The sequence below is a fragment of the Amblyomma maculatum genome, chromosome 3 (assembly GCF_055883805.1).
Source record: "Amblyomma maculatum isolate TAMU_Amacu chromosome 3, ASM5588380v1, whole genome shotgun sequence".
Taxonomy (NCBI): Eukaryota; Metazoa; Arthropoda; class Arachnida; order Ixodida; family Ixodidae; genus Amblyomma; species Amblyomma maculatum.
In genome coordinates, this window is record NC_139346.1 from 205,849,128 (window position 1) to 205,865,518 (window position 16,391).

At 48.2% G+C, this 16,391-nt stretch overlaps 1 protein-coding gene across 6 annotated transcripts in view; it reads right to left on the minus strand.

Moving 5' to 3' along the window:
- Window positions 1-16,391, minus strand: part of Rbp6 (RNA-binding protein 6) — a 553,757-nt gene that overhangs the window by 68,611 nt on the left and 468,755 nt on the right. For all 6 annotated transcript variants that reach the window (XM_084599398.1, XM_084599400.1, XM_084599397.1 and 3 more), the window contains 2 exons: window positions 6,626-6,695; window positions 88-120 (listed from right to left, as the gene is read on the minus strand). In XM_084599398.1, the coding sequence (XP_084455524.1) occupies window positions 88-120; window positions 6,626-6,695 (103 nt within the window). The remainder of the gene's footprint in view (window positions 1-87; window positions 121-6,625; window positions 6,696-16,391) is intronic.

A 16,391-nucleotide genomic window follows, 5' to 3' on the forward strand; every position in this document is an offset into this window, starting at 1 on the left:
GTGAAAGGAAAAAGCAGCGTCTTCGCAAACGCTGTACGATTGCGCGGTGCATTTGAGAGGCGCCGGAGCAGGAGCGGCTCGACTTACCATCGGTAAGAGCACCCAACGGCCAGACCAGTTCTGGAATAGAAGCAGAGGAAAACGGCGGTGTAAGCACACGCTGTGGACGTGCCATCGGGCCCAAATGAAGCACGAGCGGGACAGTCCTGAACGATCGCAATTGACCGATTGAGGTTTAATAACGGCCCGTTTTGCTTTCGGTTTAAATACATTGCAACCGCTCTTAGTCAGAGGTAAACGAAGAGTGCTTGTACAGCTCTGTTTCGTTCCCTCGTTGCTTTATTCGAACTGTCCCACTAGCTTTCATTTGAACCCGAACGTACAAGTGTCGCCAGTATTAAAGAGGACACTGTTTTGAGATCATAGCGGGCCGACAGAGAGATTGCTGACTTTGCGCGGTATACCGTTCCGAAATTAAGTGCCAGCACTTCAGTGCTCAAAAGGCATGCATTGGCGTCCAAACATGTCGCGCCGCAGCACGTAGCAGTGCACGTAGCAGACGAACTCCTGCCAGTCTTGCAGCGAAAGTGTGCCTTCGTCATGTTATGACGGCGGATTAGTGCTGCTTAAAATCGGCATGCATATAAAATCGGTGCTTATAGCTGTTGCACGCGATAGCTGCGTCGTAAACAAACGCCACTTAGGGTGGCTACCTGCGCTGGTTAGCGGCGCTGCTCGAGCAAAGGTCGTGAAACGGGCGTAGCGAAGAACGTTGTTTGCGGATTGGGCTTCTCTCTATTCCGGAATGAAAGACCGGACAGCGGCGAGTGATGAACCCGGAAAGCCGTATGCGGTTCAAGCCGACTAAAGGGGAATTAATTAAGAGAACGCGACCAGGTGGCTGCGGTGGGTCTGCGGTGCTCTTGTATTACTCTGGACGATGTATCTACGCAGGACTGTTGATTCCTAGCTCGACTACCTATCTGACCCAGACATGGCGCTTCAGATTTTAACATCGGTGTTATCTGCGGGACGAGGTGCATCCAGAATAAGCGCAGGACAAGGGGCACCAATAGCACATGACTTAAATCTAGCTAAGTGTCAATCGGCACTGGTTTAACTGTTTTATGGAACGATTCCCTGTCGATAGCAGATAGCAGAACCCATAGAATTGGTTCGAACTGGAACTCAATGAGAACCAACTGGTATCCACTGGGAATAGTTCCATAAACCGGTTGCGTGTTTGTATGAAATGATATCTGCGATTTTTTTCTGCTTTGGACCTTGAAAAATGTTCTTGGGGCATGCGTTTTTGTTTCCTGAGGGTGTCGTGACCACAACAGCGATGGCCTTTTTTTTTTCTTTTTTTGATCGTACACTACCGGAAATCTATGCTCGTGACAGGGCGATAATGCAGATTCGCCACCTGGCTCGGCAATCTGCCAGCTTAGCTCGATCACCGCACCGTGCACTGTGTTTACAGGTGCCAACACGAAGGATAGACACGGTTGGGATGAAGCGCGGACTAACGGGTATCGGCTACATACTCTCGCGTGTCCACTTTTTGTCAAAACGCACGCCGCACAGGGGAAAAACTGACCACCACCACTTAGCACGATTTGGTGTCTTAACGATCGAGCGACCACTGCAACAGTGGATGGCCCTCTTTGTGCAAGGAACAATTCTCTAGTTTTCACGGGAGCACTGCTGCCACTGACCGTTACCCGCGTTTCGAGGCAGCCTACGACGTCGGTGGATCCGTTTCTCCATCCTGAGCAGCGCTAAGAAGTGTCGTTGCGTCGAAGCGGCGTTTATTTACGACGTAATTTCTTGCGGCTGACGCGCGCAGCGAGGGAGCCTAATCTCCCATGCTCGCGCGTTCCAAACGTCAATCTGAATGCGTCGCGCGAATATTAGCGGAGAAGGTGTTCGTCTGCTACTTGCACCACAAGCATGGCGGCCAGCGGCGCAGCGCGGCGTGTTTGGGCGCCAGAGCATACCACCCATTTCTAAACTCCGGCATATCATACTCCACAGTTTGAAATACCTGGGACTGTAGTGCAGTGAGCGTACTTTTATTCGAACGATACGTGCACGTTATAAGGTATCAATCAAATAAAGTGAAGTTAGATGCGGCACAAGTAACTCAAGGGGACGTGAACCACAGAATATTCATTTACGTCGCTCAGTACCCCGCCAACCTGCTCACTTTCACAAGAAAATGAAGCGAGCTAAGTGATTCTCAGCTTACACCTTCAGGTACTTCGTTCACTGAATGCGGACGACTAATTAATGCGTGCACTTCGCGTTTTTAAAGCCACGATCGAATTTATTTATACGCAAGCATAAATTTATTTCAGCAATTACACGAAACACGTGATTTACACGTGGCAAGCGCGACGCGCATGGAGACATGATCACCGTAGTAAGGCAGACAGGTGTCAGCGAAAAGGAAGAGATACAAAAATCCGTTCGGAGATCGAATTTCGGCGAAGCTATATAGGTGCTCGTTTTTTTTTTTTACTAGGAAATGGTGCACAGAACGCTACATAAGAAGCAAGCAGACAGCAGAGCCGGTAAGTGGAGCGAAGAAACAAAGTTGTTGATGAGGGCATTTATTGTTATTCAACGACTCTGGCAGTTTTTTTTTTTCCTCAACAATCTTGCTGTGCATGTGCAGTATATTGCGTTCCTACCCCCCTTTCTTTTCTCTGGTATCGGTACACACAGCAAATTCCGTGCCCGTTGTTCGAAAAAGGCACCGCGTTGGCACGTTTATCGAGGCGAAGTGCTCATAAAGCCTCGGCCTGCAATGTTGAATGACGCTCACATACACACCCAGCTTCGATGCTCTGAGTCAGTGTGTAATAAGGCCCGACAAAAAGGACCACACTATCTCAAGAGCGATTTCCAGAGTAAAACGTCCATTTTAAGCGCACTGTGTTCGCCCCAAACATGAGCACAGATTTAAAGAACAGAGCACACCAATGCTTTGCGATCGCGCTAACTGTCTGGTTGCCCCATTTGCCGCCGACGGACGGGCACAGCACAAAGCGACAGTTAACGGCGCGCTCAATGAAGGAGCCAGAAGAGAGAAAAGGGGAGAGAAACTGGGCATCGAAAGATGCATCACTCGGTTCCTAACGAAGGAGGTGTCCGAAACGACGGTGGGGCCACAACGGACGGTGGCGACTCTATCAGGGCCCGCGTTAGCACCCGCGACTTCTCGCGCAGCTTCATCAAGAGCCGATAAAGAGCCGAGGAACAAACGACGCCTCGGCGGCGCCCTTCTGACGACAACGGGCTTCGGCGCCAACTGGGCGACAATGAGCGAGGCCCGCTGCTGCTTCTCGCACCCCGGGGACACCCCCCTCCCCCCAGAAAAAAAAAGGGACTTCTTCCCGCGTAGGGATACGCGCCGACAGACAGACTAACGCAAAAGCTCGACGGTCTTCTGCTGGAAAAGGGGGACAAAATGTTTCCAATATGGAGCGTCAGTGGCGGCGGCACGCGCGCCTGGGTCGCTTGGAAGGAGCGGCTTATTGATGGCCGAGCCTTCGCTCCGTCATCCCGAAGCGTATAGGAAACGTTGCTGTGAGCTCGGGAACGTTCGAACGCGGCGGTGCACAAGCCAAGGATCTCGGAGCGAAGTGGAGACGGGGGGGGGGGGGGGGGGGGGGGGAAGCGATACGAGGGACACAAAAGAGAGCGAGCGAGAGAACGAAAAGGAAGGAGGCAAGAGGGCGGTTTGGAGGAGAAGGAGCGGCAGGAGTGAAGGCCAAGGGAAAAATGGATCCATTAGGGTTACACACTTGCTTTTGTAGCGAGCGCCTTCCTGGCAGGAGGCGGGCTTCCCCTGCCAGACTCTGCAGCGCTGCCAGGCAGTACGCCCGCCTTGCTCCCCTATTCTTCTTGTTCCACCGCCGGCCTTTCCCTCGTTTTCTTCCCTGTTCGCCATTTTTTCCTGCCCCCTCCCATACCTTTTTTTTTCTTTTCTACTCTGCAGGCGTGGGCCACGCAGAAGCTTTGAGGGAGAGGAGGAGGGCTTCGCTCCCGCGTGCAGCCCGCGTTTAAGTCCCTCCGCCGCCGCCGCCAGCCTTTTGAGAGGGATCATTATTAATGTCTCCGCTGTCATGTTCAGTATCGTGGCCTGCTTTCTGGGTGCCGTGCGCACTTTTCTTCCCCTGCGTCCTTTTCCTTAGCGGCTCTTCTCTGGCTTTCTGCAACCTTCGGCTCGATGGCATCTCCTCTCTGTCCTCTTTATCCCGATTTTTTTCCCGCCCACGCTCCGAAGGCACCTTCCCCCGCGTGCTCCTCCGGCTTCTTTTTTCTTCTTCGTCATATCCTCTCCTCGCTCTCTCCCCATTTTTATTTTTGTGCCGTCGTTCTGCCGGTGGTGCAGCGGAGCTGGCGCTACGCGGCGTTTTTTTACTGGTGCGCCCCGTATCCCGACCAAAGCCGGCGACAAAGATAATGCGGGAGAAAAAGTAAGGAGAAATCGGGGCAGGGGATCGAGAGGGGGAAGAAAGGAGAAGCGAGGAGCAGGCGCAGGAAAGTTTTTGCCTCCCAGGGCGTCTGCATCGTCGTGGTCTTGTGCCGAAGGCGTTTCTCGACACCCATCCCCCGTTCCCCAAGTTCTCCCTTTTTTTTTCCTCAGCGGGAGGCTCTCTTTCTGACGATACTTCTAATCCGGTCGCCCGGCGATTCTTCGCGTTATTTACTGCCGCAGCTTCAGGAGAGCGTGCGTGCGTGCGCGTGTCGTCCGTTGCCACGAACGAACAGTTTTGTCTCCTCGGCCAGCTTGCACTTGTTCTTCTCTCCTTCTCATCTCCTCTAGGCTGCTCCCTTCCTTGTTTTTCTCTCCGCGCGTCCGGTTTATTTTATCCCATTCCCGTCGCTGTTTTGTTTTCTCTTGTCATATATACCTCCCGCCAAATCCCGCTTTGCTTTTCGGGTTCGGTACTCGTGCGCTATATTTTACCGGTCTCGGCTCTTTCTCGGCATAACTTCCTCTTGCTTTCGGTTGCAGCATTAGCTTTTTCGCATTCGTTTACCCATTGAAGCTCTACGGAATGCCATTTTCTTGCCTTTGTCCTTTTTAAACACTCGGTCGTTACTAACTTGTACCACCGTCTTACTCTCTTTGTTCTTTAGGTGGCTAGAGACAAGACAGTTGACAATACACAATGTAAGTCCATTGAAACTTAAGACATGCTGTGAGAATTCGGCCGATACGCCGCAAATACTTGTATCACCTGATGACAAAAGTAATAAAAAATGAAGCCGCGAACTTCGGTTTTTATTTCATTCGTGCTCCTTAACACCTTATTCTAATTTCGAATCTAATTTTTCGAACCTAACTCCACACCACTGTTTAATTAAGAGCCGTTTCTCGGACTGCAATATGTGTGAACTCGTTGTTTTAAATCATTTTTATAAAATTTACAATGCTGTGCGGCATCATGATGTTACTTGCCTTAATTTTGTGCTATAATTGTCATGAAATATGCTTCCTTATAGTGTCAAATGTAATGGTAATTTATGTTCTGCAATTGTTTTTATCTTTTTTTTACGTGTATATATATCCTGTTGTAATGTTGTAACCAAAGTATGTTATACAGACGCCAAGTCGATGACTGTGTTACTCAAATGCCAAATCGGTGGCGTGAGGCTTTGTTAAGCTGTCCTTGTGGCAGCTTTTTCTTCACGCCTCCTGTATCATGTAAGCTGTACTTAGTGCAAATAAACTTCAATTCAATAAAAAAAGCAATTGATTAAACACCACCTAGTAGACAGGTGACATAATATAGTTGGTATTTTCTAATCCTAGAAGAACAAGCGAAATACAATATGCTTAAGGTTATCCCTACAAGCCTGAAATATAGGTCGTCGAGCATTATTCCAAGGCTTCAGGCAAGTAAGGACGTCAAGATTTCCAAATCACGTTAAACAAAAGCGCTTTGCGCGTAGTACTACGTATCTGCGAGAAAGCAAATTAGTCAGCTGTAAGTTTACTAATTTCATTATCAGTCACAAGCGAGATCAAGTGGCCTTAGCATTGATTGCTCAAAATGTGAATTAACGACTAAAACTTGTATGCTATTGAAAATATCTCCTATTATGATTGAGGACTTGTGAGAAGTACCGTAACCATTTTACAAACAAGTACGAATACACTAACTTTGCAATTTAGTTGGCGACTAGGGTCTCAACTCTCAGTGTTGTCTTATAAAGTTCAAGAAATTTTCGTTCAGCCAAGATATTTTTCCATAAAGAGGCTGTAGTAACCAGCAGAAAACGCAAGGTGACGAAATCTGCCTACTGAGTGCTCTTACCAATTAAAAAAAAAAAAAATGAAACTTCGAGCCCAATACTTCACATATCAAATAACACTTCGGCATTCCTCGGAGACCACTCTTCAGAACAACAGAAAAAGGCTAATTCCACACCGACAACGAAAGAATCTTTCAAGTAATGTAAGAGCATCGCTGTACGTACTTGGTGTGCAGTAGAATACTGGTGAAGAGAGAAAGAAGGTGAATGTATGTATAATAACGTGGGATTACTTCGGATGGGGACCAAAGGAGTGGAAGAAGTTCAAAAAGAGAGCCATGTTTCAACTCACCGGCACCTCTTCCCCGTGCCACGTTGTTGGGCATCATGACTTCTTTCGGCTGCGCCTTCTTGCATTCAACCTGCACCAAAGAAGAAACATATATTTACGTTTTTTGTTTTCTACCGATGACTGGCCTATGGTGGGAATTACGAATGAGAAGGGTAGAAAGAATTGATGACAACAAAGCCCTTGTAAAAAGAAGAAATCAAACAAATTTCACTTCATAACATTAAAATGAAAGTAAAACTGATGTACATGAAAATAATAACCGATAGGGTATATACCTCGCAGTAAGCAATTAAGGTAAGTACTGTAGCTGCGCTGCAAAACAAATCCAAAGTTTACAAAAAGTTTATATCTTCTAATAATCATTTATTGTCATTGCTGAAGCGTTTGAGAATCACAACAGAGGTATCACACAAGTATTCAACCAATTCTGGTGAGACAAGGAACAAGGCAAAAACATTTCTTTGCGATGTCACCTGCGCCTGTATTGTCAATTTTCGGCTACTTCACGGGTAGAGACATGCCTCACAATGGACGGTTTCTACGCGGAGGCGATGTAAAGCCGAACACTTCGGAGGAAAGGACGACATTGCTGGCATGCGGCCACTTCACACAGGCGGTGAACTAGCGACAGAAATAACTGCAGGCAGAAAGTTGTTCCGTTTCGGAAATGGTTCCGTGTCAGGTAAGCGACTAAAATCTAATTTAAGAATTCCTCCAAGGAGCCCAGAAAAAGTAATCAGTAAATCTAGAGCGATTATTATGTTTTTACTAAATGAGGGCGCTGCATGAGGGAGACACGCGAATAGATCTCCGTGAAGGCGCCGGAGCGCAGTCACCAATGACACTGCCCGAGTGGTCGGCTTGAAATCACCGAGAGGAAGGGAAAAAGTGCTGCTGTAGAAGCGAAGTTTCCACCACAAAGAAAAAAAAAAGTAGCTAGGAATGGGCAAGAAAGGAAGTGAGTGTAAGACCTTAGGAATGACCAGGATTTTACGTGTACGTAACCGTGTTACAGAGCGGAAATCATAAAAATTCATACAAAGGCGTATAAGAGGCAGGCGCTTGGATAAATAACCCGTAGCAAGATGCTTTCCTCATACAAATTTTAGCTGTAGGAGATAAATACGGTTTGTCCAGCAATTAGAAGCTAAGGTGTACTTGGGCTGTATCTACAGCATTGTGCCAATGTTAGGCACAAACGAGTGAAAGAAATCATTTTCAAAAGCATCAAAGTAATCCATGACTACGAGAGCGCTTGCCCGGGCGACCCCGCAAGTTGTCCCTCAACCCAACCAAACTTCACATTCCATACATCTTTCTTAGAACAACATTCAGCCCGTATTACCTGCAAAAATATGAGTGTGTGTGTGTGTGTGGGGGGGGGTCCATATGATGTTTAAAAACCGATGTTGTAGTTAACGGGGCGTGGTTAGTAAAACATTGCGAGGTGTAGTGTTCAGCCGCGAAACAGCGTCACCCCCACCACCAACACTTTCATCATCATCATAATCGTCGTCCACATCATCACCACCACTACCATCATAAGCACGCACACTATAAGACAAAGCCTTCCGCCATATCTCTCCGAACTCTGGCAAGCTACGTAGCAGAGGTCAAAGGATGATGGCGGAACTCGAACTTTTGAGCTTGCACAGTTAGGGCTCTTTAGATCGGCATTAAAGGGTTTCCGAAATCGCCCGTCAGATCCGAGAGGAAGCATGTTGCCTCTACCTTAAAAGGGAAAGCGCTTACTTCCTTAAATATATAACTTAGTTACAGGCAGTTTTGTTAATAATGAGGCTTAAGTGAACGGTTGTTTACCGAACAGATGTCCTTCCATTCGAACACACTGGGCCACACGTACACAGAATCTTCAAAGAGCGTCGAAGGCCATCAGGATGCGCGAAATGGCGCCGGGTGCGAGAAAAAAGAAACGAGTGCGAACAAAAGCCAGTTTCCGGGCGACGGAGGAGAGGGCGGAAGCCGAGTGGCAGTTGAGGAGGACATTAACGAAGACGCAGCATAAATGCAAATTGATAGCCGATTAGCAAAAAAGCGGGTGCCCCCATTTAACGGACGACTAGCGAATGCACTGAAGCCTCCGCTGGACGCAGTGGTGTTGAAACGGAGTGGACTCCCAGGCTAGAGGGACAAGCGCGCTAAAACACGCCTAGCTGCTGCTTCTGCCGCGAGGATGCGTGAGTTCGCGAGAGAGAGAGCGCTTCTAAACTGTTTACGCCGCATCAAGCGACGAGGGAAGGCAGCGCGGGACGACGCGCAGTGTGTGCCAGTAGCACAGCTCGTTAAAGCTGTTGCGAGGAGCTTGCTCGCTCGTCGGAGATGCTTTGCTGCTGGCCTCCGGGCTGTAAAAAGGGTGGCCGCCTCCTCCCATCTCTCAACCATCCTGTCTCTCCCTCTCTGCTTCCTGCTTCTCTCTTTCCAGCCGGAAGTTGATTACCGCACGTCCGGCGTAGGGAAGGCGGAACGGACGAAAAGCGAGAAAGGGAGCCAAAGGGTTGTTGGGCGTGCTGCAGGGGGTACTGTTTGAAGGCGCGTCGCTGAACACGATCGGGGAAAATGTGTTCCGGCGCGCTGACATGGCGTGCGTGCCTTTCCAGTGTCGTGCTGCATAGTTGGGACCGTTAGCACCGACGGTTCGGTCAGTTGGCCGTCTTTTGTTTCTTCATTGTCTGCCTCCTTCTTTCGCCGCGCTGCCCTCTTTATTTTTTTTTTTTTTACTCAGCAGTTTTAAATCCGGTTCTATAAAAATGCACTTCTGCTAGGGAGTGACAATTTTACTTTTGAATGTGAAAATTTTTTACTTTTCAACACTTTTCAAATTTGTGCCTTTCGAAGAAATGAGATGCTTTCCAGCGCTGATATGCTCGCGTATCGATTCTAGCTCGCCCATTCGATATTTTTTGCCCAACACGCTAAAGTAACGGACACGTCTGTTTGCTTCACAAAGTGGATGCGTTTTATTTCATCATCATCATTTGATGTCTTTGAAAGCTCCGTTTACCGGCAGCGTCGGAGAAAATTCGTTTCTCGTCCATGGACTGCATAAAGGTCGGGTGCGATGGCAATTTGCCGTTGCCAAGCTTAACCTTATAATTTTAAATTATTTTCCCCTTGGGACGTTCCTCGCAGCCACTCAATATCAGGTAAAGTACTCAGCAAAATGTAATGACGCAATATAGCCCTGCACCCGCAGTAATAGCTGCCACACTGCTTCTCAAGTAGCGCAGAAAATGGCTCAGTTAGTGTTACGGCAATAGTAATACAGTCTAAGTTACGGTTAGAACCAGAATAACAAAACAAACATATTTCTATGGAAAGATTATATGAAAGACAGTCCGTTCATTAGACTGATTAGTGACCAGTTCTCTGCCACATTAGCTCGCTGTCCAGGTTCCACAGAGCGGATACAAGCGACGTAGCCTCCCAGCCCTGTGACCTGCCCTTTCGAGATCCAGGAAACAAGGCCCGAACAAAGCGCAGCAACATTGTGCCTATTCTCCGAAGCAGTCCCGGGGTGTCAAATGAGAGCGGCTTCGCTTCTGCCCGACGACCTCTTCGGGCTATTAAGAATTGCGACTCCCCAAAGCCGCGACCGGCAACTGAAAAGGGGCGCCTAGGGAGGATGAGGAGGGAGCGCGCGCTCGACCTAATGGGCTATCGAGAGAAACGACTTGCAAATGTGTCGAGAGAGGCGAGCTCGCTCGGAGAGTGCCTCATAAGTGGCGGCGGTGGCGCGCGCGAAGGAGTTGCGAAGCGGATGATGCGCCTCCGGCTCCCAGCGGCCGAGCTTGGCCCCGAAAGAAGGAATCGTGCTCGGACGGGAACAACGACGGGAAGAAAGGAAGGGACGCGCTGCGCGCATAAAGGGTCTTTAATAGGAGGGCCAACAAGGAGAGAAGAGGCTGCAGGGGCTCAGTGTACTTATGCGGGCGCTCGGCGCGCCGTGTTTACGCAAGGTCGGGTTCTTTCGCGGGTTATACCTCCGAAACGACCGTGCTAGGGAAGAAGATGAGCGCGTGTTTTCGTTAAGAGTGGAAGACGCGGGTGTTTTCTCTCGAAACACTAGGGAGGGTAGGGACGCCCCAATTTTCAGAACACGCTTGCCGTTTTCTACGTAGAGATGGCAGCCCTCGCCGTGGGCGCTTATTTGAACAAATTTTAATATGTTTAACACGCGAGTACGAGCTACATTGCCTTTCCTGCTAAAACAAACATGTTCGAGACACTTCTTCGTCATTATTAAGAACTTTGATAAACTGCATCGACATTTCCGTCGATTATGCGAATTTTCGCCGACGCTTTTTGGCGCGAAGAGGGACATAACCTGATCGATGACATCGCTACTTTCTTAGAGGCGCACTACGAACGCTGTCTACGTTAATCAACCTAGTTCGGAAGCAGCATGCCGTTTAGGGCGACGTCAGATACATCTTGCAAACATCGCCTTTCTTTCTTTCCGTGAGACGCCGCCCCGGTAAAGTTGATCGAAAACGATGTGCCCAGGAACTCTCATTTTTATTTTTTTTTTATTTTTAACGGGAAATGCCATCTCGTCGACTGAACTACCCTGGAAGCAGTGAAAACCGCTCCATCCGAGTGGCAGCGGCGCGTTTTGGTCATTTTTCGAACTAATAACTACTCGCCGAGAGCCCCACCCCCTCAGTGGTCGCGGCATAGCAGCAGCAACAGCAGTGCGAGATCTCCTTTGTTGGATGAGCAGGCGACGTTAACGTCCGCTCGGCTTCGCAAGAGTTCTCGTTTTCATCTCTTTTTTAATCAAACCTCGCCATTATGTCTCTTCTGCTAACTCACTTTTTCTTTTCAAAAACCTTTGGCGCTTCATTCTTCCGTGCCCGACGGCCACACAGCCATTAGTGTTCATTTTTCAAATGGCGAGCTCGATCATCAGCAAGCTCCCTTCGCCAATCGGGGCTTTCCTAAATTGAACTCTCTCTACACCGTCCTTCCTATTTTGACTTTTTATTTCCCGCTGTCGCGTTTGTGTTTTCATTGTTCTTCGGGTCGCCTAGAACTTCCCTTCGCGTCTCTTGATAGCTTGCTGCGCTTCACTTCAAACCAGGGCAAGCTGCAATTTTGTACCTCGGTTGTTTTCTCTATGTTTCAGTATCTCTCTCTTCTTTTTTTTTCTGTTTAAGCAAGCTACTCTCCCAGCGTACCGACACCTCAGGACAGCGTTTTACGGCCAGGTTGTGACGTCATTGTGGGGCTGGACTTTGTAATGCGACTAAAAGCTCCAGCCACACCGAGCTATATATCGCCCCCGAAAATTAAACTGAAAGGAATTAAGATAACGACAAAGAATCGGAGAAGGCAACGTAGGAGAAACTCAAAAGAGCAGAGGCCAAGATTAATCTGGAACGTGATAGGTTGGCGAGATGTGAGCAGCTTTTTTTTTTCTTGAAATGTTTAGTGCCAGCGTGAGCAAGGCTGCGATGATACGCGTTGCGGTAGAAGAGCTAGCGATAAACGTGTAGCAGTTTCTAATTTAAAACCTATTTTTCGATCAAGCTGATCTGATCGATGCGCATTAGGAGAACGAGATACAATATGAAATCATGCAGGCGTTTCGAGTAAACTTGCCAGCGACGCGCGATCTCCGTCAGATGCGAGCAGGTGTAGTATCGTTTTGTCGACGGGGTTTAACATCCCAAAGCAACTTAGGTTATACTGGCATGCACGGATGCTTTGCGCTTCTAGAGAGAAACTTGATGACCCTAACCTGACTCCGCATAAGCACCACTGGCGTAACATAAAGAAGAGGGAAGCCTCTTCAGAAGCACTCCAAACAGCCACTGCCCCATCATACCCATACCCTTCTAACTAATCGCTTGCTCACCAGCCAAACGCCAAATTCGATCTGCCTCCCCAACTAACAACTCTTACAACTCTTCCGCCTGATAGAACCACACGAAGCAGAGGAAAGCGAAATCGAATATAAAGACGCTGTGGGAAAGTTCGCCTCCCTCAAGAAGCCCTACCCACAGTCCTCTCCCTACCTTTTCCACTAGGCTACCCACAAAATCATCTGACTTCGTGCACCGTAACCTACAGCAAAATTATACCCCGTGCAAGAAGCCTACGCTTGGAGCAAAGTCATTTATCCCAATAAAATCGTCAGTGTATATTGATATGCAATCGCATAATTTCCGCATCAGATGCCGGATCGTCCTGTAATGTTCTGACCTAGCACAGTGAGATCGAGCAGTATCTAATACAGCCCTGTTACAGAATATGGTGTACGCAGAGTTGCGTAGCGAAAAGCCTCGATACTGCATAATTATTTGTGCAAAATCATCGCCACCTCCGATACCTAGGAAAATTTGTCAAACAGTTTTGGTATCGCTATCTGATTGACATCGTGACAGCCGTAAATAATCTTAAATAATTAAACGTAATGTATTCATACCCGACCTTGCCAAATGCAGATTCAAAGTATGAACCGTATACTGCCATTGCGTTTCGTTTGGAGCAAAAGTCAAGCCAAATTAAACACCTCTCAGGCTTAAATCCATTAGGTCTTGGGAGTCTTTGCCATTCGTTTAGGTGTAATAACTATAAATATAATCCGATTTTGGGTTAAGCATATATAACGTCGTAATAGGAAATTATCAATGTTCACAACCATTTAAGTATTCAAACAGCTTACAGTGTATGTGACTTGAAATAAACACGCTACCCATGGAATACGAAAAAAAACCTCATGGAATGCGTCACAGTCAAGACACGCACCTAGGAACACGAAAGCTAAAATAGTAGGATTAATTATCGGTGTAAATGTTAGCTTTGGTGCAGCAAAGCCACAATTTTGGGTTGTACTTCGGCGCGCGCGTCACACTCATCGAATACATTATCAGCAAAAAGAATCTTACTACACGTCGAACACGTTAGCAATTTTAAGTGCTGTCTTTGCCGAATCTTGTTTTCTGCCACTGACTGGTGCAATGTGCGCCACTTCTTTCTTATCTTAATGCCACGCAAGGCCAGGTTCGACATTTTCTTTCTTCGGCGCAAATGCACGTCTCTGTTTCACGGTAAGAAGCGAATGCTTAGAAGAGCCAACACCGAATCCCGAGCGAGAATCGAACGACAAGAACAAATATGCTTCCTTGATTCAAAGAGGCCACCTCACCGCCCCAACCCCTTCTTTCGTACGCGGCCGTAAGGATAGTAGAACGGAACGAAGAAAAGAAAAAACAACAACAACAGAAATGGTGGCGTAAGAGGATGAGAACTCGTTCACGCACTCACACAAACGCACATACTAATTTTCTACATCCACGCATCAAGGCTAAGATGGCGTCGTAAGTAATCCCTCGAAGTTCAATTCCATTCGGCACGACACCAGTAACTCGCTCGGTTCGTTCCTTGAGTGAGCGTGCTGCGCGCCGCAGAGCATAAAGCGCGTGTTTCTCTCTCTCCACCTTTTTTTTTTCTCTTCTCCTGATCGCCCTCATGCGTCGTCGACGCTGTCGGCTTCGAGAGAGCTCCATCTCATTCCACGAAACCTCCTTTCTTGAGCAGAATGCCTGCCTTCGCTGCTCCTCTCTTCGGATGTTTCTTCACCTCGTGCATCGGGAGTCTTTTGCTACTGAGCGCACAGCCGAGCACAGTCCAGGAACGCAGTGGAAGCCGTTTGAACGACACCACCGAAAAATCAGGACCCGCCCACCACCTCGTGAATGAGATCGCGCACGCGTCGCGCCAACCCTCGGCTGCTGCTGCTGCTGCTGCTTCGCCTTTCCTCCTCGGCTCGCTCTCGCTGTAGCGCTTCGCTCCGTCACGATGTAGGAAGAACAGCCCTTGATGGTCTAGTCGAAGTCGCTCGCACTGGCTTCCTATTCCTTTTTATTTTAATTTATTTCTTCCACTTCGGCACGGCCGGCTCTGGGAACTGATCTCCTCTTCGCCCTCCTTAAAGCTTGCTACATTTGGCCTCGCAAATTTTGATATCGTCCTGCTTCGCGCGCGCTCGCTCTCCGAGGACTCGCGAGGCTCGCGCGCATCGAGAAAGAATCAATAAACCAATTTTCCGGCTGGTGTAGCTGATGAACCGTACAGCGCGCCACGAAAAAGACACACGATTCCTCCCCTCCATTCGCTACAAGAATTCTTTTTCCTTAATTCGCTTCTATCTTATCTCTCCTCGACGACTCACCGTTTCCTTCCGGTTCCCCGCCCAATCCTTTCAAGCTTTTGTGTCGGGCGCAGGCATCGCCGGGAAGTTCTATTTGAAATCCTCAGAGCTGCGTGTTCGACTTGTTCGCAATCTTCTGCCGCTACCGTGAATTACGTTAGCTTAGAGAGACAGTGCCGTATACTCTTTGGCGCCGTGCCGCCTGCCATTACGAGGGAAATGAGCTGAGCAACGTGAAGAATACCCGGCTTGAACCAACAGATCCGCCGCCGCCAGTGCAGATCGTTACTTTATTGACCAACGTACTACGGGCCTACTTTGCCTATAACTCCATCTGCCGGAAATCACGCAATCAAACTGCACGCTAGCAGTCATATGCTGAAACCCCCAGAAGCTCTGTGGGGTGGATACGTATAGCAAAACTCATTCCTGCACGTCAGAGTTCCTGGCAACATCCCTCACGAAACTTGAGGATATGTCTAGCCACACCGCAAGGACGTTTGGTTCAAGCTTCGTATTTCCTTTCTGGACAGATAAGATAACTTCATTATTAGATTAATAATTAATTATTTAATTATTTGCTACTGGAATGTAAAGCCCAATGCTACGCCTACAAATACCCTGGACAAATGGTATAGTATAAAGCCTCCGATATCTAATAAGTGTTACTTAAAACACCTCCTTCTAGACACGACACCTGATATAAAGAAGCATTATACACCCTAAAATTGGACAATGCTACCCTGCTTTTAACAAGAAAGGAGCCCCTCTGACGCCGTACACGTGCTCTCATACCTCCATGTACGGTAAGCTCCCCCGCGGTCTAACACGTGCAGAGCAGAGGAGGTGGCGCTTTGGAGGATTAGGGTTGGGGTGGCCCTAACACCAGCAATGATTAGAAAGTGGCCTCAATTTCGAGATTGATATCCACACCCTGGGTGCCCCGTCTGCAAGTCCAGAAATACAGAAGCTGGCATCCACCACCTGCTGTGGGAATGTCCAGCGCTGAAGCCGACGCGGATCCGCCACCTGGTGGCAGCTGGCCTCTCCCCCCATAATCCGCAGTCATATGCCGCTTGGACACAGGGACCACCTCATCGTTGTTCACTCCACGACTTCATTGCACCAGCCAACCTTTTTTTTTTTCATTTATTTGACTATACCCTTCATCCTTTAATAGCATTCTTTTTATGCCTTGAGGCAATAAACATCGCAAAAAAAAAAAATGCAGCCATTAAAGGAACGCTGAGAAAAATAGTTGTCGGCAAAGGCGAATTCTGTGGCTACGTTCGTTTGCCATGTGCATGTATATGGCCGGCAGAAAGAGACAGATTTTTCTCAGATATTGGCGGTTGAAATATTTTCCCACCACTGAATTCAAACTCTGAGTGACGCCTGCGCCGGAAAGGACTCCGTGATCACAGTCCTTCAGGAGCTGTAGCCTCCGGGATTCTCGAACAGAATTGGCGAGTCGACGTACAGACAGCAGTTTACACTCGTGAAATGCGCCGATGATGCCGATGCACGTATTTTGTTTTCTGCTCTCTTCTAGCTAACGGAAGTCACGTTATCACTGCAAGTAACCTATTT